Source organism: Bos javanicus, chromosome 7 (genome assembly GCF_032452875.1).
Source record: "Bos javanicus breed banteng chromosome 7, ARS-OSU_banteng_1.0, whole genome shotgun sequence".
Taxonomy (NCBI): Eukaryota; Metazoa; Chordata; class Mammalia; order Artiodactyla; family Bovidae; genus Bos; species Bos javanicus.
The window spans coordinates 17,250,979-17,270,463 of record NC_083874.1 but is presented as its reverse complement, the minus strand read 5'-3'; the positions used below and the strand labels follow the sequence as shown (position 1 = coordinate 17,270,463).

Genomic DNA, 19,485 nt, shown 5'->3' with positions numbered 1-19,485 from the left:
AAGGGAAACTTATTTCCCACTGCTGAGTTGAATCGTCCCTTAAAAACAACACAAATTCAAATTAATTTTTAAATGTAGCCAAGTTTTTTTTTTTTTTTTTAGGTAATACCACCTCAGGATTTTTTTTTTCAAGTTAATTTATTTATCTGGCTGTGTTGAGGCTCTGTTGTGGTACATGGTCTCTCTACTTCTGGTGCTTGGACTCAATTGCCCTGCGGCATGTGGGATCTTAGTTCCCTGACCAGGGATCGAACCTGAGTTCCCTACATTGCGAGGTAGATTCATAACCATTGGACCACCAGGGAAGTCTCAGATTTTTTTTAAAGTTTCTGATGAGAGTTAACTATCTGGAAGTCCACTGGTGTTTCAGTCCTGAGAGGAGGCCAGTGAAGGTGCATAAATACGTGAGATATTAAAGTGTGTGTGTATGTGTGGATGAGCTGGGTCATCTGTAATAGCTACTAAGCAAATGATTGGCTTTTTTTTTTTTAATTTTGGGGAAATTTCAGGGATCAACGGGGTGGCTTTCGTTTCCTTTTCGGGTATGGAGTCTATTTTGGATGAGCGCTTCTTGAAAGATCTTCAGATCCCCTGGGCCAGCTCCAAGAAGAAGCTGAAGATAAATTCTCGAGTTGTTGGGGGCATCATAACAGGAGGGAAGAAAGACGGGTTCTCTAAACCAGTAATCTATACTCTGGAAAACATTAAGGTTGGTGACAAGGTTTTCACTGGGCCTCCACATCCTCTATTGGCTTAACTCTCATTTTTTGACAGGGACACATTAAGCAGATCTTCCCTGGTGACTCAGTGATAAAGAATCTACCTGCTAACGCAGGACACATGGGTTTGATCCCTGGGTTGGAACATTCCCCTGCAGAATGAAATGGCAACCCACTCCAGTATTTTTTCCTGGAAAAATCCCATGGACAGAGAAGCCTGGTGGGCTACAATCCATGGATTCGCAAAGAGTCAGACACGACTTTGTGACAACATTAAGCAGCAAGTGTCCACAATTTCTGATAACTCAACCACTTCCCAAAATCCACTGCTAGAAAAATGAGCTCTTCTATTTCAATGTGGCATTTTTCCATTCATCAATGGGCGAGGTTGAGGTTAGATTAAGTAACGTTGATGCAGGAACATTTACATGAGCTTTATTTATATTAATTATAACCAAATTAGTAATGGATACAGGTCTGGCACCCGAGACATTTCTTTTTATCACTGCACATTGAAATATCAGCATTTTTCTCCATTCCATACAGAACGTGCCCACATCTTCTTGAGGTTGGTCAGGTTGAATCCATTCAAGATGGATTCTCAGGTAACTAAAGGCTCTGAATTTTCAGCCAAAGCAGGATTTTGAGAGTGCTATCTGCGTTTCCTGGAAACCGGACGTGGAGGGAGGCAGATGGACACCATCAGGCTGTGTGCTCCTTGAAGCTTCCAAGACACATACTGTCTGCGGCTGTAACCGAATGGTGAACTTGGCTGTCATCATGGCTTCTGGGGAGGTCACGGTCAGTAATGACGCTCTGTAGTCTGGATCCTCAAATCCAATGGGAAAATACTGATTAACATTCATTGTGTGCCTCTCATGGAATTGGGCATTGTGGGAGGGAGTCATGGGGACAGAAGGGGTGTGTGCCATGTCTCTGCCCTTAGAGAATTCATGGTCTGGTTGAGAAGCCATGACACTGGTATATGAAATGAGAACTGACTCTAAACAGGTGCTGCTGCTGCCGCTGCTAAGTCACTTCAGTCGTGTCCGACTCTGTGCGACCCCATAGACGGCAGCCCACCAGGCTCCCCGTCCCTGGGATTCTCCAGGCAAGAACACTGGAGTGGGTTGCCATTTCCTTCTCCAATGCATGAAAGTGAAAAGTGAAAGTGAAGTCGCTCAGTCGTGTCCGACTCTTAGGGACCCCATGGACTGCAGCCCACCAGGCTCCTCCGTCCATGGGATTTTCCAGGCAAGAGTACTGGAATGGGTTGCCATTGCCTTCTCTGCTAAACAGGTGCAGGCACGATAATAACCACAAACCCCACTTACAGAGCACCTGGGCTTCCCAGGTGGCACTCGTGGTAGAGAACCCACCTGCCAATGCAGGAGATGTAAAGTGATGTGGGTTTGATCCCTGGATTGGGAAGATCCCCTGGAGAAGGAAATGGCAACTCACTCCAGTATTCTTGCCTGGAGAATCCCATGGACAGAGGAGCCGGGCAAGATATAGTCCATGGAGTCGAAAAGAGTCAGACATGACTGAAGCGCCTTAACACACAATGTGCCTGACTCTTTAGCTGTTTTTAGATGCACTTTTCAGGACAGGAGGCTGGACCTCAATAGTCTGTTTAGTCATGAAGCCAGTAATTAGTAGAGATGGGATTCAAACCCAGGATGGCCTGAGTCCAGAGGTCTCTTTCTACAAAATTGTCCATAGGCATACTTCATTTTATTGCACTTTGCAGACATCACTTTAAAAAAAAAACAGAGAAAACAAATTGAAGGTTTGTGGCAACCCTGTGTGCATTGAGCAAGTCTGTTGGCACCGCTTTCCCAACAGCATTTGCTCACTTCGTGTCTCTGTGTCACATTTTGGTCATTCTTGCAATATCTCAAACCTTCTACCAGCAAAAAGATTATGACTCACTGGACGCTCAGATGATGGTAGCATCTTTTAGCAATAAAGTATTTTTTAATAAAGGTATCTACATTTCCCAGACATATGCTATTATATACTTTAAATGTGTATGGTGAGTATGGTGGCATGTAAACATAACTTTTATATGCACTGGGAGATAAAAATTCATGTGACTCATTTTATTGCCAATATTTGCTTTATTGCGGTGGTCTGGAATTGAACCTGCACTGTCTCTGAGATCTGCCTGTAAATGGTGCAAGAATTTGTGTTACAGAAACTGAGAGTTGTGTCACTGAGAACTGGGGTTAGGTCAGGAAGGAGGTGGAACATGAAATAAGCCTTGGTGAGAAGTTAGATTTGGTAGAGAGGAAAGACAGGCTCATTGGTGCTGTGATGGGTAGCCTTGTCTATCACAGGATCCCAAGTTCAGTTCTCTGCCAAGCAGGTCCTAAATTGCTACTTAGAGGAATATAAGGCTTAAGACTTAAGAAAATTTGATCCAGAGCAAGTCTAGCCTAGTTTCAAGTCCCACCTCAATCACTTCATAGCTGTGTTTCCATTGGCATATCACTCAACCTCTCTGAGCTGAGCCAAATTTTTTCATCTTAAAAATGAGAACAAGAGAAAAATGATGACTCAGGAGTTCCCTGGCAGTCCAGTGATTAGGACTCAGCACTTTCACTTCCATGTCCTGGGTTCAATCCCTGGTCTAGGAACTAAGATACCACAAGGTGTGGCCAAAAGACAAAAACAAAAAATTAAAAGCATCAGCATTTAATTAGGGAAAAAGAGAAACTGATGATGAAAACGAACACTTATGCGTGTTTTCTGTTGTAAGTACTTTAAGCATTTTCATGGAATCCTCTTGGAACTATTCCACATGATACTTACTGTTGGTATCCTCATTTTAACAGAGGAGGAAATGGGCACAGAGCAGTTAGGTATCTTGCCCAAGCTTAAACAGCCAGAAACTGGCAGAACTGTAGTCTTAACCACTACATCACAACATCATAGAGAAGCTGGTGCCTGGCGTATCTTTAACACACAGAAAGCACCCCGATAAAATTAATTACAAATAATGGCATAGAGAAGGACTCAACTTGTCACCTCTACTCCTGGAAGTTGGAGCATCTTGGAACACCTATTATCAGTCCTGGTTCAGTGCAGGTAACAGGAACCTCTCAAGGTATGTCAAGCAGGAAAGTATTTTAATACAGGGGCTTGGATGCTCACAGAATTCTTGGAAGGGATGGAGGACTTGAAGTCAGGGGTTCTGCCACTTGAATGTGGCTTCAAGATCACCCCTCTGCAGCCAGAGGTCATAAATTACCTTTGGCATTTCACCCCACATCCATGAAATTAAAGATCGGATAGTCGGAATGTGGAGTCCAGCCATAGCTCGATCCTGTCTGCAGAAAAGTGGTATCTGCCTCCATCCTGCCTTTTAAAACCTTCATGTGTGCATCTCACTGGAGAACCTAAATGATGTTCAGGGCCTTAGCCCCGAGAGATTATGGGAAATGCAGTTTGTAGATGTCTTACCCTATAGGAATAGGTCATAGGAGAGGGATGAGAATGGGTGCTGATGGATGCCGAAGGGTGATGATGAACAATATCTAGTTCACACCAAGCGCCCGAGGGAGAAAAAGCTTCCAAGCTCTATATACCCAAGCCAAGAGTCTGGATAGTTCTTTTTGCTGCCTGGGGGTTATAACTGGTCATTCTCGGAGGCCAACAGTGTATCTCTTTTCTGACAGATGGAGTTCACCCTGTACCTCATTAGTCACGTGGGCACGATTATCTCACTGGTGTGTCTTGCCATGGCCATCATCACCTTCCTTCTGTGCCGCACCCTCCGAAACCAGAACACCTACATCCATCTGCATCTCTGCATATGCCTCTTCTTGGCCAAGATGCTGTTTCTCACTGGTGTGGACAAGACCGACAACCAGGTCTCGTATCCCTCAGGCTTTGACCCCATCCATCCCCATCATCTCCCCATCTGCATCTGCTCATCCTCACCTAACTCCCTCAATGCCAGTTTCCACCTCAGGACCTTTGCACATGCTTTCCCCTCTTTCCATACTCATCTGCCAGCTTCTAGTTGATGCCTTCTGGTGATAGGTCTCAGTTTCGAATGATTTTTCCTGATCATGTTATGTATGGGGGTGGTCTCTCTTCCTACACTTTAAGCCTTTGGTTCTTATCCGGGCTGATTCTGTGCCCTCAGGGGACACTTGGCAATATCTGGAGATATTGCTAGTTGTCACCTTTGGGAGGGGATGCTGCTAAACATCTTACAATGCACAGAACAGTCTCCCCCATCTTCCCATAGCAGAAAATAATAAGGCAATAGTGTTACAAATAGGGACTTCCCAGGTGGCTCAGTTGGTAAAGAATCCCCCTGCCACTACAGGAGTCACAGGAGACCCAGGTTCAATCCCTGGATCAGGAAGATCCCTGGAGGAAGAAATGGTTACCCATTCCATTCCTGCCTGGAGAATCCCATGGACAGAGGAGGCTGGTGGGCTCCTCTGGGTTTACAGAGAGTCAGACATGACTGCACACAGCACAGCAGTAGCAGTGTTATAAATATTAGTAATGCGACAGTTGAGAAATTCTTTGTTTAAAAACTGAAATATAGTTGATTTACAGTGTTGTGGCAATCTCTGCTATACAACAAAGTGACTCATTTGTATACATAAGTACATTCTTTCTTAATATACTTTTCTATTATGGTTTATCACAGGATGTTCAGCATAGTTCTCTGTGCTGTACAGCAGGACCTTGTGTCTATCCATTCTAAATTTAATAATTTGCATCTAACAACCCCAAACTCCCAGTTCATCCTTCTCCCTCCCCTGACCTTGGCGACAATGAGTCTGTTCGCTTGTCTGTGTTCATCTGTGTCATAGTTTAGATTCCACATATAAATGATATCATATGGTAATTGTTTTCTCTTTCTGACTTACTTCACTTAGTGTGATCATCTCTAGTTGCATCCATAGGTGAGAAATTTTACTTTTCAAACACTCTATTTTGTATCTTTTCCCAGCACCTATTAATATTTGAAACCATATTGATTTTTGTTATTGTTGTTTTACTCATTGTGTATCTACCTCTTCCACAAGATTGTGTGCCCCATGAGAACAAGAACTTTTGGCCAATTAAGCTCCAATAACTGTGTCCGAAACAGTAGGTTCTCGGGGTATTTCCAAAGGAAGCACTACTGACATTTCAGGTGGGATAATCATTCTTAAAGCAGAACTACCCTCTAACTATGGGGTGTTTCACTTCCTAGACCCCTTGGGAACCAAAGGCTAGTAGCACTCCCCACCTCTCATCATGGGACCAAGGGTGAACAAAATTTTCCTGTAAAGAAGCAGATAAAAATATTTTTAATTTTGCAGATGCCATGGTCTCCGTTGGCAACTGCTCAACTCCGCCACTTTAGCATGAATACAGTCATGTTGTTGTTTAGTTACTCAGTCGTGTCTGACTCTTTGCGACCCCATGGACTGTACCCCATCAGGCTCCTCTATCCATGGGGCAAGAATACTGGAGTGGGTTGCCATTTTCTTCTCCAGGGGATCTTTCTGACCCAGAGACTGAACCTACCCCCACCTATCTCCTGGCATTGGCACCTGGGTTCTTTACCCACTGAGACACCAGGGAAGCCTGAAAGCAGCCATAGAGAATACATAAATGGGGAAGGCTGTGTGTCAATGAAATGTTAATTACAAAACCTGCAACCAGTCCATGGCTGTAGTTTGTGGATCCCTTCTCCTCCCCCACCCCTGTATCTTCAAACATCCCCTAAAGTGGGGTGGTCATCTATCTGTTTTTCTCTCAGACTCTCCCAGTTTTAGCACTGGAAGCTGTACATCCTGAGAAAACTCATTTCTAGGGAAACCAGAATGATTGGTGTCCCTACTAAAGGGATGGAACTACCTGTAGTGAAGACTATATCTATAAATATTTGTGGAATGAATGAAGAGGCCGTGTTTGGGGAAGTCCAGTCAAAGTAGCCACATTATGGTTTTTGTTTTTTTTTTTTAATTTTATCGGAAGATAATTGCTTTACAATTCTGTGCTGGCTTCTGCCATACATCAACATGAATCAGGGAAGGAGGCAGGACACAACCCTGAAAGAATGACATAGCTGGTGAGGATACAGTATGGACTGATTAGAGCCAACTTGGTCCCAGAGAAGGAAATGGCAACCCACTCCGGTATTCTTGCCTGGAGAATCCCAGGGATGGGGGAGCCTGGTGGGCTGCCGTCTATGGGGTTGCACAGAGTCGGACACGACTGAAGCGACTTAGCAGCAGCGGGTCCGAGATGGCAGAAGATTCAACTTGCGGTAGACCTTGAGCCTCATCATACACTGCTGTAATACATTAGGATGCTAAATGACCACCCATAGGCACCCAGGCCCACCATCAAAGACCAAAACGTGGGCAGTGGCCCAATTCCTGGAAATCCCTGCTCCTTCCCCCAAATATATAGTTGAAATAATCTTCCTACTTGTTAGCCTATGAAATTACCCAGCCCATAAAAACTAAGCACAGCTGCTTTTGCCTTTTGAGATGGACAGAATTCTGTCATGGAGCATGCTCAGTCACATCTGACTTTTTGTGACCCCATGGACTGTAGCCCACCAGGTTCCTCTGTCCATGGGATTCTCAAGGCAAGAATATAGTGGGTTGCCATGCCCTCCTCCAGGGGATCTTCCCAACCCAGGGATCAAACCCACGTGTCTTGCATCTCCTGCATTTTCAGGATTCTTTACCACTGAGCCACTTGGGAAGCCATATGGAATGTATAGATACACATTCTAAATAAATAATGCACACTCTAAATAAATCCACTTCTTACCTATCAAAAGCAAGAACAATAGCAACAGAGGAGCCCCTTCTCTGCCTTCTTCCTCTGAACATACTCCCTGGAGTAAGGGAGACTGAAGGTGCCTGATTCTCTTCTGCAGATGGGCTGCGCCCTCATCGCAGGCTTTCTGCACTACCTTTTCCTTGCGTGCTTCTTCTGGATGCTGGTGGAGGCTGTGATGCTCTTCCTCATGGTCAGGAACCTGAAAGTGGTGAATTACTTCAGTTCTCGAAACATCAAGATGCTGTATCTCTGCGCCTTTGGCTATGGGCTCCCGGGGCTGGTGGTGGCTGTTTCTGCTGGCTTACAACCACAGGGTTATGGGATGTATAATCGGTAAGTGACATTCTTCTCTTTCCGTGAAAATTGTTATTATTAATTGTTCCATGGTGATAATTAAATGAACACACAAAAGAACAATAACAGGAGCAGTAGTCATGGCTACCATTTATTGAGCTCTTACTTTATGGGCTGCCAGGGGCAGTAGCCCAGGTTGTGCACTGCACAAATCCGGAAGCCATTGTTTGCATTATAGTATAGGTGGGTAGTGGCAACGTAAACAGCAAACTTGATTGCAAAGTTTTCAGTTTGTGGGCTCTAGAGCCAACTTGCTTGGGTCTGGATCCTGGCTACACCACTATCTAGCTAGGCTGCCTTGGGCAAGTTACTTAAACTCTATGCTCTCATTTCCTCATCTATTATATGCAAGCTGATGACAATGCCTATATTATAGTGTTATTGTGGGTATTAAATGAGTTAGTATCTGCAAAATATTTAGACAGTGTCTGGCACAGTGTAAAGCATTATACATGTTTTTGTTGGTCTCTCTTTTTTCATTAAGTTTTTAATTGGAGGAAAATTGCTTTACAATGTTGTGTTGGTTTCTGCCATACAACAACGTGAATCAATCATAATTATGTATATGTCCCTCCCTTGTGAGCCTCCCTCCCCTCTACCACCCCAGTCTCTCTAGGTTGTCACAGAGCACCATGCTGGGCTCCCTGTATTACCCAGCGGCTTCTCACTAACAACCCCATGGATGATAGGAGCCCGACAGACTACAGTCCATAGGGTTGCAAAGAGTCAGACATGACTGAAGCAACTGGGCATGCGTGCACTAGCTATCTATTTCACACATGATAGTGTGTGTATCTCAATGCTACTTTCTCAATTCGTCCCACCCTCTCCTTCCTCCACTGTGTTCACAAATCTGTTCTCTACATCTGCATCTTCATTCCTTCTCTGCAAATACTTTCATCAGTACCATTTTTCTAGATTCCGTGTATATGCATTAATATACGATATTGGTTTTTCTCTTTCTGACTTACTTTGCTCTGTATAACAGGCTCTAGGTACATCCACCTCACTACAACTGACCCAAATTCGTCCCTTTTTATGGCTTAGAAATACTCTGCCATGGTCTGTTTTAAAGTGAGGTAGGCTTATCAAAGGTTCTGTGTGAGAAGATAGTAGCTCCAGTTGTTGTTCAGTCGCTCAGTCGTGTCCAGCTCTTTGTGGCCCCATGGACTGCAGCACGCCAGGTTTCCCTGTCCCTCACTATTACCTGGAATTTACTCAAACTTATGTCCATTGAGTCAGTGACGCCATCCAACCATCTCCTCCTCTGTTGCCCTCTTCTCCTCCTGCCCTCAATCTTTCCCAGCATCAGGGTCTTTTCCAATGAGTCAGCTCTTCTTATCAGGTAGCCAAAGTGTTGGAGCTTCAGCTTCAACATTAGCCCTTCCAATGAATATTCAGGATTGATTTCCTTTAGGATTGACTGGTTTGATCTCCTTGCTGTCCAAGGGACTCTCGCTCTCCAGTACCACAGTACAAAAGCATTAATTCTTCAGCGCTCAGCCTTCTTTATGGTCCAACTCTTGTACCATACATGACTACTAGAAAAACCATAACTGACTATATGGACCTTTATCAACAAAGTCTGGACTCACTAAAATCATTCTTTTCATTTGCATCCCAGCTATCTGGGGCCAGTATCCTGGTTTTTCACATCCCCACCCCTAGGTCCTCAGTGCTCACCAGGGGAGTGGTTTATGGCTGCCTGATAGCAGGTATTGTTTTTCCTGATCACCCTCCAGTCTCAGAAATTCACTTTTGGAGGGCTGGAATCGCTGATGGATATGACATCCTTGTTTACTGATATGGCAGTAAACACTCCATTTCTCACTTCACTTCTATTAACAAATAATTACAGAATGCCTCATCCATGCCAGGCTTTGGACTGAGTGCTGGGTATTCAGAGATAAACAAAAAATTCAAAGTCCAAATTCTCCTGTAGCTCATAGTCTAGTAGGGAAAGATAGACAGTTTAAACAAACAACTGAGCAAGATAATTTATGATACTGATAGATGTTATGAAAAAAAAAAAGCAGCAAATTCTGCTAGGAAAGGACCAGACACAGTGTGACTTTTCAGAGGAGGTGATACTCGAGCTGAGAATTGAATGACAAAGTGTACCATGGAGAGTTCTGGAGAGAGGGAATACAAAGGTTATGAACTGAGAAATGATCTCTATCCCAGGCTGTTAAGAGAACATTTCAGGAACGTTCACTAAGGAAGAAGGTCTGAAAGAAGAAAACTGAAATGTGACCTGGTCCATTGTGAAAATTTTCACTTCAACCTCATCCTCCAATACTCTTCCATAAGCATATCTGGCAGGGTGTGAGTCATTTTAGGGTTAGGACTTTGATACAATGACTGACTCCTGTTTTTCTGCATAGCTGCTGGCTGAATACAGAAACGGGGTTCATCTGGAGCTTCCTGGGGCCAGTGTGCACAATTATAGTGGTAAGTTGATTGCTTGGTCTGGTGTGTTTTGGAGGAGGATCAAAGAGACCCAGGGCTTCCCAGGTGCGCTTCGTGGTAAAGAACCCGCCTCCCAATGCAGGAGATGTAAGAAAAGCAGGTTCAATCCCTGGGTCGGGAAGATCCCCTGGAGAAGGGCATGGCAACCCACTCCAGTATTCTTGCCTGGAGAATCCTATGGACAGAGAAGCCTGGCAGGCTACAGTCCATGGGGTTGCAAAGAATCGGACATGACTGAGCGACTGAGCATGAACACACATGGTAAGGGAGTCAGCCACTTTCATTTGTCAAATCACTTGCTTTTGTCAGAGATTCAAAAACAGGCAGATGAGTGGGAAAGTTTTATAGAGGAAAAAAGGGAAGGCTTCAGGTATGCCCTGCTCAGAGGCTGTGGACACAAGGACTCTGAAGGTAGGCTGACTAAATGCAGGGCATCCTAGGTGATCGGTTAGGGTTATATACTGGCTTTTTCCTTTTGGTCCTAAGTTGGAAGCAGAGCAGAAATAAGGGAGGCTGTCAACTATCAGTCAAGTCCTGATCATCCGGGGTGGGTTGCTGAAGGAGTTATTGTTTGGCTTCCTGGAGTGGTTACTGCAGACTATAGGTCAACGTTCTCTTTTCATAAATGGTCTGGCCATCATCCATTTGTATATCCAGTCTTTCTATCCCTTCTGCTTGGCTCTGTAGGTCAATTCCATCCTCCTGACTTGGACACTATGTATCCTGAGGCAGAAGCTTTCTAGTGTCAATGCAGAAGTCTCCACACTCAAAGATACCAGGTACAGTCCAGCCTTCCTTTCCCCTCATCTTCTAGTCTCCTTTCCTTCTTTCCCCAAATATTCACTGAGTACCTTTTATAAGCCTGGTCCTGCACTCCAAATGGAATACAGCACAGTGTCTAGATCAGAAAGGCATGTGAAGCATGCCTTAGCACCATTGCTAGGAGGAACGAGTGTTTCCAATACTAAAATCTGTTGACAATACCTTTTTTTAAGATATAGTGTTTCAGTGTAAGGATGGAACACAGTTTATTTAAATGATCTGGTGGCTCAGATGATAAAGAATCCACCTGCAATGTGGAAGACCTGAATTTGATCCCTGGGTTGGGAAGATCCCCCAGAGAAGAGCACTCCAATATTCTTGCTTGGAGAATTCCATAGACAGAGGAGCCTGGCAGGCTACAGTCCATGGGATCACAAAGAGTCGGACCCCACTGAGTGACTGAACACACACACCAACTCCAGACTCTCATTCCACCCCTCCCCCACACCCCCTCCTCCTTGGTAACCACAAGTCTGTTCTCCGTGTCTGTGAGTCTGTTTGTTTTGTAGATAGCTTCATTTGTGCCATATTTCAAATTCCCCATATAAGTGATATCGTATGGTATTTGCCTTTCTCTGTCTGACTTACTTCACTTAGTATGATCATCTCTAGGTCCATCCATGTTGCTGCAAATGACATTATTTCATCCTTTTCTATGGCTATGTAATATTCCATTGTCTATACATACCACATCTTCTTTATGCATCCATCTGCTGATGACCATTTAGGTTGCTTCCATGGCTTGGCTACTTTATGTCTAGCCTTTTATTACCATAGACAATATTGCATTCAATACATGTGTCCACACATCTTTGTGACCATGTGTACCTGTAGGCCAATTGCCTTTTCAATGGCTGTAGGATTTGACTTCCCTACCTCTAGGCTGGGAACCTGTGTGCCACACTGATTCTCACCCAGGTGATGGGTCATGTGGTGGCAGCCTCAGACTATACCTGGGAGCCTGGTGGCCCATGAGGGTGACAGCCAGAACTATATCCTCTGCAAATCTTCCCCTCCAGGTTGCTGACCTTCAAAGCCTTTGCCCAGATCTTCATCTTGGGGTGCTCCTGGGTGTTAGGCATTTTCCAAATTGGACCCATGGCCAATATCATGGCTTATCTGTTCACCATCATCAACAGCTTGCAGGGGGCCTTCATCTTCCTCATTCATTGTGTGCTCAGCCGCCAGGTGCGTACCTGCTGCCCTCCCAGCCCTGCTCCTTCCAGGGAGCTTGCCCCTGCCACACACACTCCCCCTGTATCTAAGCGTGGTTCATCTCCCCATGGTGTGTATCCATCTTCAGGTACGGGAAGAATACAGAAGCTGCACGACCAGGAAGACCAAACCCAGCTCTGAGACCCAGACCTCAGGGATCTTACTGTCATCTGTTCCCTCCACTTCCAAAACGGTGAGACTGTGTGTTGTCCGCGTGTTCTGGTCAGACCAAGTGTTATGTGCTGTAAGCTAAGCATTTGTTGTTTCATTGCTCAGTTGTGTCCAACTCTTTGTGACCCCATGGACTGCAGCACACCAGACTTTCCTGTCCTTCACTGTCTCCCAGAGTTTGCTCAAACTCATGTTCATTGAGTTGGTGGTAACCATCCAACCATCTCATCTTCTATTGTCCCCTTTTCCTCCTGCCCTCAATCTTTCCTAGCATCAGGGTCTTTTCCGGTGAGTTGACTCTTCCCATCAGCTGGCCAAAGTACTGGTGCTTCAGCTTCAGCATCAGTCCTTCCAATGAATAGTCAGGGTTGGTTTCCTTTAGGATTAACTGGTTTGATCTACTTGCTGTCCAAGGGACTCTTAACAAAGGCAGAGAAGGAAATGGCAACCCACTCCGGTGTTTTTGCCTCGAAGGCTCCATGGACAGAGGAGCCTGGTGGCAGTCCATGGGGTTGCAAGAGTCAGATACGACTGAGCAACTAAACCACCACCACCACAGTTCAAAAGCATCAGTTTTTTTGGTGCTCAGCCTTCTTTATGGTCCAACTCTTGTATCTGTACATGACTAGTGGAAAAACCATAGCTTTGATGTTCATGTGTACTAACTCATTTGATAAACTGTGGTATTTAAAGGTGGAGATTGGGGAGATAGGCTGCCTGGGTTTAAATCCCATCTCTGCATTTCAGTAGCTGTGCAAACTAAAAAAGATAAAATCATGACTCATGGATATGAGATAAGCATATATTAAGGATTTTATTCTGTGTATTAATCATTGAAGGAATGGGCAGATGTTGTAACTGGCTCACAAGAGAATGCAAAGAACAGACATGTTTGTGTATTACATCATACATAGAACGTATACAATGTATACATAATGCATAGCACTCATATAATGTATACAGTGTTCACAGTGTATACATAATACATAATATTACTATACTTTTTAATTTATATGGAGAAGGCAATGGCAACTCACTCCAGTACTCATGCCTGGAAAATCCCATGGGTGGAGGAGCCTGGTAGGCTGAAGTCCATGGGTTCGTGAAGAGTCAGAGACGACTGAGTGACTTCACTTTCACTTTTCACTTTCATGCATTGGAGAAGGAAATGGCAACCCACTCCAGTACTCTTGCCTGGAAAATCCCATGGATGGAGGAGCTTGGTGTGCTGCAGTCCATGGGGTCGCTAGGAGTAGGACACGACTGAGCGACTTCCCTTTCACTTTTCACTTTCATGCATTGGAGAAGGAAATGGCAACCCACTCCAGTGTTCTTGCCTGGAGAATCCCAGGGACAGGGGAGCCTGGTGGGCTGCTGTCTATGGGGTCGCAAAGAGTCGGACACGACTGAAGTGACTTAGCAGCAGTAGCAGCAGCATGCTCTTTGTGTTGTCTTTTGAACCAGTTAAAACATCTGCCTGGTTTCCTCATTGGTAAATAAATGTAGTATATATAATATAACATAATTATATATCATGTAATCATACACATAATTGTAAATAAAAAATTATATCTTATTATTCATATTATAATATATAAGTTTTATATTTGTTATTGTTGTTTAGTCGCTAAGATATGTCCCACTCTTTGCGACTCCATGGACTACAGTCTGCCAGGCTCCTCTGTCCATGGGATTTCCCAGGTAGGAATACTGGAGTAGGTTGCCATTTTCTGCTCCAGGGCATCTTTCCAACCCAGGGATTGAACCCATGTCTCCTGCACTGGCATGCGGATTCTTTACCACTGAGCCACCAGGGAAGCCCAACTATATATTAATAAATATAAATATATATAAGTATAGATATACATATAAGTATACATATACATGTAAGTACAAATATATAGCGTTTCCAGGCAAGAGTACTGGAGTGGGTTGCCATTTCCTTCTCTGATAAATACATATAGTATATAAAAATTTTATATGTAATATATAAATTATACATATAATTGTATATACAGACTTTGTATATGTAATTATTCATATTGCATAATATATGCATTTCAAATTATGTACTATATAAATATAAAATTTTAAATATATAGACATTATATATAATTATTCATATTATTTAATATATATAAGGTACATATAATATAAATATTCAGAAGTTATATAGAATCATTTATATTACATAACACATAAAATTCATAAATGTGTTTATTTGTGTACTAATGTATTAATTATAATACATGTATAATCTCAGTAATATCAACATGAATGCACAAGTAGAGACAAAACTATTTTTTCCATGAAATTATTTCCCATCACTGTCAGTTGCTTCAAAAGGACAAAATTGTAAAGTAGTTCCGCTACAGATCAGGGCCAGATAACCCAGAGAAGGTATTGACAGCACACCATTTTCTACTGAAGCGCACGTTGTCTTCTGCACAATGGATCTCATTCAGTCTCACAGCTATACCATCGTCTATTAGCAACAACTCCCCAAATTTAAATAACGTGCAGTCCAGCCTTGTCTCCTGAATTCTATACTCATATAAACTACCACCTACCAAATGCCTACTTAGATATCCAATAGATGTTTCAGAGGCAACCTGTCCCACATGAGCATCTCATTTGGAATATGTTACCTCAGCAGATTCCCCCACCTCTCATTTCCACAGAGGGCCCTCTATTTTTCTATCGTTCAAGAGTGAAGTTGTGAAATTAACGTTGATTCTGCTTGACCCCGCCTTTCCTCTCCCCTTCCCTCATTTCTGCTCCATCAGCAAATCCTGTTGACTCTTCCTCAAAATAGATCTCGAATCTGGTTGCTTCTCTTTCCCTTCATTCCTTCTACTGTGGTCCAAGTCCTATTGTCTCTATCCAGGATGACGGAAATAAACTCAAAAGAGGTCTGCCTTGCTGCCTCTCTAATCTTTCCCCTGCCTTTATCTTTGGTCTCTTCTCCTTGCAGCAACTGGAGGGTGCTTGTGAACACCCAAGTCAGATATCTTCCCTTCTCTACCGACAACACTCCATGGCTCCCACCTTATTCAGAGTCAAAGCCAAAGTCCTCCTTGTGGCCCACACGGCCTTGTCTGATCTGACTCTCTTTTCCTTCCTGTCCTTGTTGTCTATTAATAGACCCCTCATTTCACTTTGCTCCACCCACACTGGCCTGCTCAAGATTCTTCAGACATGCCAGGCTCACTTCCTCCTTTGGAGTCTTGAACTGAATGTTCTTGAATGCCTTGAATGTTTTTGTCCTGTCACCCACATAGCCAACTCCTTCACTTCCTTCAAATCTTTGTTCCAGTCATTTCTTTTCAATAGAATTTCCTCTGATAACTCTATTTTGTGCAGCTTCCTATTCACCCATCCAGGTGTTCATGCTTCTCCCACCCCCTTATCTTGATTTTCTTTTCAGGACTTTCTACTTTCTAACAATCTACTTTCTAAAATTTCCTTATTTATTGCATTTATCTTTTGTGGTCTTCCATCTTCTACCAGAATGTCTTATTAATTTTCCCCCTCTGATGTATTCCAGGAACAAGTAACTAAGATCCAGTGGCTTAAATAAATAGGAAATTCTTTTTATTGCAAGAATAGAAGCTCAGAGTTAGGCGTTGCTGGTATTGGTTCTGTTGCTTAGTAAGGTTGCTAAGGATCTAAGCTCTTCCTAGTTTTCCATCCCACCAATAACATGCTGACTTTTCATCAATTATTTTCATGGTTGCAAGGTGGCTGCCATAGCTCCAGTCATCATGACCATGTTCAAGGCAGGAAGAAGAATGATGGGACAGAGTGGCAAACTCACCTTTCAACCCTCTCTCTTTAACAAGAAACAAAAGCTTTTCCAGAAGCCCCTTAGTGAATTTCCCTTTCACCTAATTGGTCAGAACTGTATCACATGAACACTCAGAGTTACAGAGGAATTTGACAAAACAAGTATTCTGCTTTTTAGCTTCTAGAATAGGAATATCAATAGTCAAGAGGCTCTGAGAATAGCTTTTGAGTTTGCCAACAGTGCCTGGAGGTAATCATTGCTAACATTTTAATGTTTATCCTTCTAGTTTTTGTTGCCATATTTATCTCTGCCTGTATTTGTAAGACCTGTGCCCACATACATATGATCCCTGAGTTCAAATTGTACTAATCCTGCCATTGATTCTGATCCTGATTTCTCTCACAGGGTTGAAGTCCCTTCTCAAATACACAATGGAACAACATCTCAGGAAAGCAGGTGCCTGCAGAAGCCTTCTCTGAAATCTCTTCTCAGCTTAATGTGGAAATGCACTATCTCGCCAGCCCTAGAACTCTCTGGGCAATTTGGATTATGGATGATTGGGTGTGGTGGTCTTCCCATGGCTTCCTGTCCTGGTGAGAAAAGAAGAGCTTCTGTTCCAGCTTACCGTTTTATATCTTCCGTGTTCTGCAACTCTGAATTTTCAGAGTTTTGTGGAGATAACAGATCGCAGTGCGATGGCAGGACCAAGAACTTCTGGCTACCACTTTGATTTGTCCTAAGTCCTTTGATGTGTGGCTTTAAGCGTGCCTCTCCAGCTTCTATCACATGCTTCACACACAGAGTAGCCCTCAATAAATGATTTGTTTTCTGACTGGCTGGCTTGCTTTTCAACCAAGAACCCTCCAGCTCTTTTTTAAACTTTTTTTCCCCTGGTACTCTGGTATAGCCGGTTAACAAACAATGCTGTGATAGTTTCAGGTGGACAGCAAAGGGACTCAGCCACACACATACATGTATCCATTCTCCCCCAAACTCCCCTCCCGTCCAGGCTGCCACATAACACTGAGCAGAGTCCTCTGTGCTATACAGTAGGTCCCTGTTGGTTATCCATTTTAAATATAGCAGTGTGTACATGTCCATCACATACTTCCCCCTGGTAACCATAAGTTCATTCTCTAGGTCTGTGAGTCCCTTTCTGTTTGGAACGTAAGTTCATTTGTATCATTTCTTTTTAGATTCCATATATAAGGGATGTCATATGATATTTCTCCTTCTCTGTCTGACTTACTTCATTTAGTATTGCAATTTCTAGGTCCATCCGTGTTGCTGCAAATGGCATTATTTCATTCATTTTAATGCATTGTGTATACTTACCACATCTTCTTTATCCATTTCTCTGTCCATGGACATTTAGATTGTTTCCATGTCTTGGCTATTTTGTAAACAGCGCTGCTATGAACATTAGGGTACATGTACATTTTCAAATTAGACTTTTCATCTTTCCCAGATATATGTCTGGGAGTAGGATTGCTGGATCATACAATCACTCTGTTTCTAGCTTTTTTTTTTTTTTTTTAAGGAAGCTCCACACTGTTTTCCACTGAACACTACTATTTCTAAAATAACAACAGGTGACTTAAGTCAGGTTCCCTAAAAGCAGAACGTGGGAGGGGTGATTTTGGTGCTCATGATTTATCGACAGAATGCTCTGAAAAGAGAGAAAAAGTGAAGGAAACAGGATGAGGAATAGAAGGAGCCAGGCACGTTTACAGTCTCGACTGGAACTTACTTTTAGCCTGATCCATGAATTATATCTCAGCCTCATCCCATTTTGACACAAGGCAACCAGCCATTAAAAAAAACATCTCTGTCAGTCAATTACTGGCTGTGTGCTGCCCCTATTGTGATGGGAAGATGTTTAGCAGCTCCTGCTTCATGGAGACCAGTTTCCAACAGAGCATTGCAGGGCTGGTGGCTCAGACGGTAACGAATCCTATAGCTAGAACGGGAATGCCTGCAATGCTGAAGACACGGGTTTGATCCCTGGTTGGGAAATCCCCTGGAGAAGGGACTGGCAACCCACTCCAGTATCCTTGCCTGGAGAATCCACGGACAGAGGAGCCTGGCAGGCTACTGTCCATGGGATCTCAAAGAGTCGGACATGACTGACCATTTTCAGAAGGGGGCAGACAACTGACCCAAAAAGGGGGTCAGGGAGACACACCAACAATAATAATGATTCTGCTCATCCTCATGACCAGTAAACAGAAGAACTTGTATGAGCATTTAGATATGTGTTTAGAGCTCATTCTAATGAGATTCTGAATGGCACTAAAAAGATGTTTATTTCAAATGATGTTCCAAACTTCTCAGACATTCTGATAAAACCTTTCCCTTTCTAAAAGATCTTAGAGATTGTTTACCATACCATTTGACTTTTTAAAATGATCTTGTACATTTATTTTTAATTGGAGTATAACTTCTTTACAATGTTGTGTTGATTTCTGCTGTACAACATTGTGAATCAGCTCAATGTATATCGCCTCCCTCTTGAGCCACCCTCCCACCTCCCCCCATCCCACCCTTCTAGATCATCACAGAGCTCTGAGCTGAGCTCCCTGTGCTACAGTAGCTTCTTCCTAGCTATCTATTTTACACATGGCAGTGTATATATGTCAGTGCTCCTCTCTCAATTCATCTCACCCTCTCCTTCCCGCCCTGTGCCCGAAAGCCTGTTCTCTACGAGGGCGTCTTCATTTCTGCCCTGCAAACAGGTTCATCAGTATCATTTTCCATTTGGCTTTATTGAGACTAGAATGCAACTTTTTTTTTTTAATTGAAGTATAGTTGATTTAAAATGTGTTACATGAAACTCTGCCCAATGTTATGTGGCCACCTAGGTGGGAGGACAATTTGGGGGAGAATGTATGCTTGTATATGTATGGCTGAGTCCCTTCACTATTCACCTAAAACTATCAGAACGTTGTTAACTGGCTATATCCCAATACAAAATTAAAAGTTTTAAAAATGTGTTAATTTCAGGTATACATCAAATTAATTCATATGTATATATATTCTTTTTCAGATTATCTTCCATTGTAGGTTATTTTGCTGTTGTTCAGTCACTCAGTCATGTCTGCCTCTGTGACCCCGTGGACTGCAGCACTCTAGGCT

The 19,485-nt window shown here is 43.3% G+C and overlaps 1 protein-coding gene across 10 annotated transcripts in view; it reads left to right on the top strand.

Annotated features, from left to right (window-relative positions):
• The window catches only part of ADGRE1 (adhesion G protein-coupled receptor E1), a 72,386-nt gene extending 55,204 nt beyond the window's left edge, over nucleotides 1-17,182 (top strand). For all 10 annotated transcript variants that reach the window (XM_061422410.1, XM_061422414.1, XM_061422412.1 and 7 more), the window contains 9 exons: nucleotides 510-709; nucleotides 1,350-1,520; nucleotides 4,400-4,594; nucleotides 7,630-7,865; nucleotides 10,271-10,337; nucleotides 11,043-11,134; nucleotides 12,197-12,365; nucleotides 12,481-12,585; nucleotides 16,756-17,182. In XM_061422410.1, coding sequence (XP_061278394.1) covers nucleotides 510-709; nucleotides 1,350-1,520; nucleotides 4,400-4,594; nucleotides 7,630-7,865; nucleotides 10,271-10,337; nucleotides 11,043-11,134; nucleotides 12,197-12,365; nucleotides 12,481-12,585; nucleotides 16,756-16,761 — 1,241 coding nt within the window. In that variant the 3' untranslated portion in view covers nucleotides 16,762-17,182. The remainder of the gene's footprint in view (nucleotides 1-509; nucleotides 710-1,349; nucleotides 1,521-4,399; nucleotides 4,595-7,629; nucleotides 7,866-10,270; nucleotides 10,338-11,042; nucleotides 11,135-12,196; nucleotides 12,366-12,480; nucleotides 12,586-16,755) is intronic.
• Nucleotides 17,183-19,485: the final 2,303 nt, after the last annotated feature.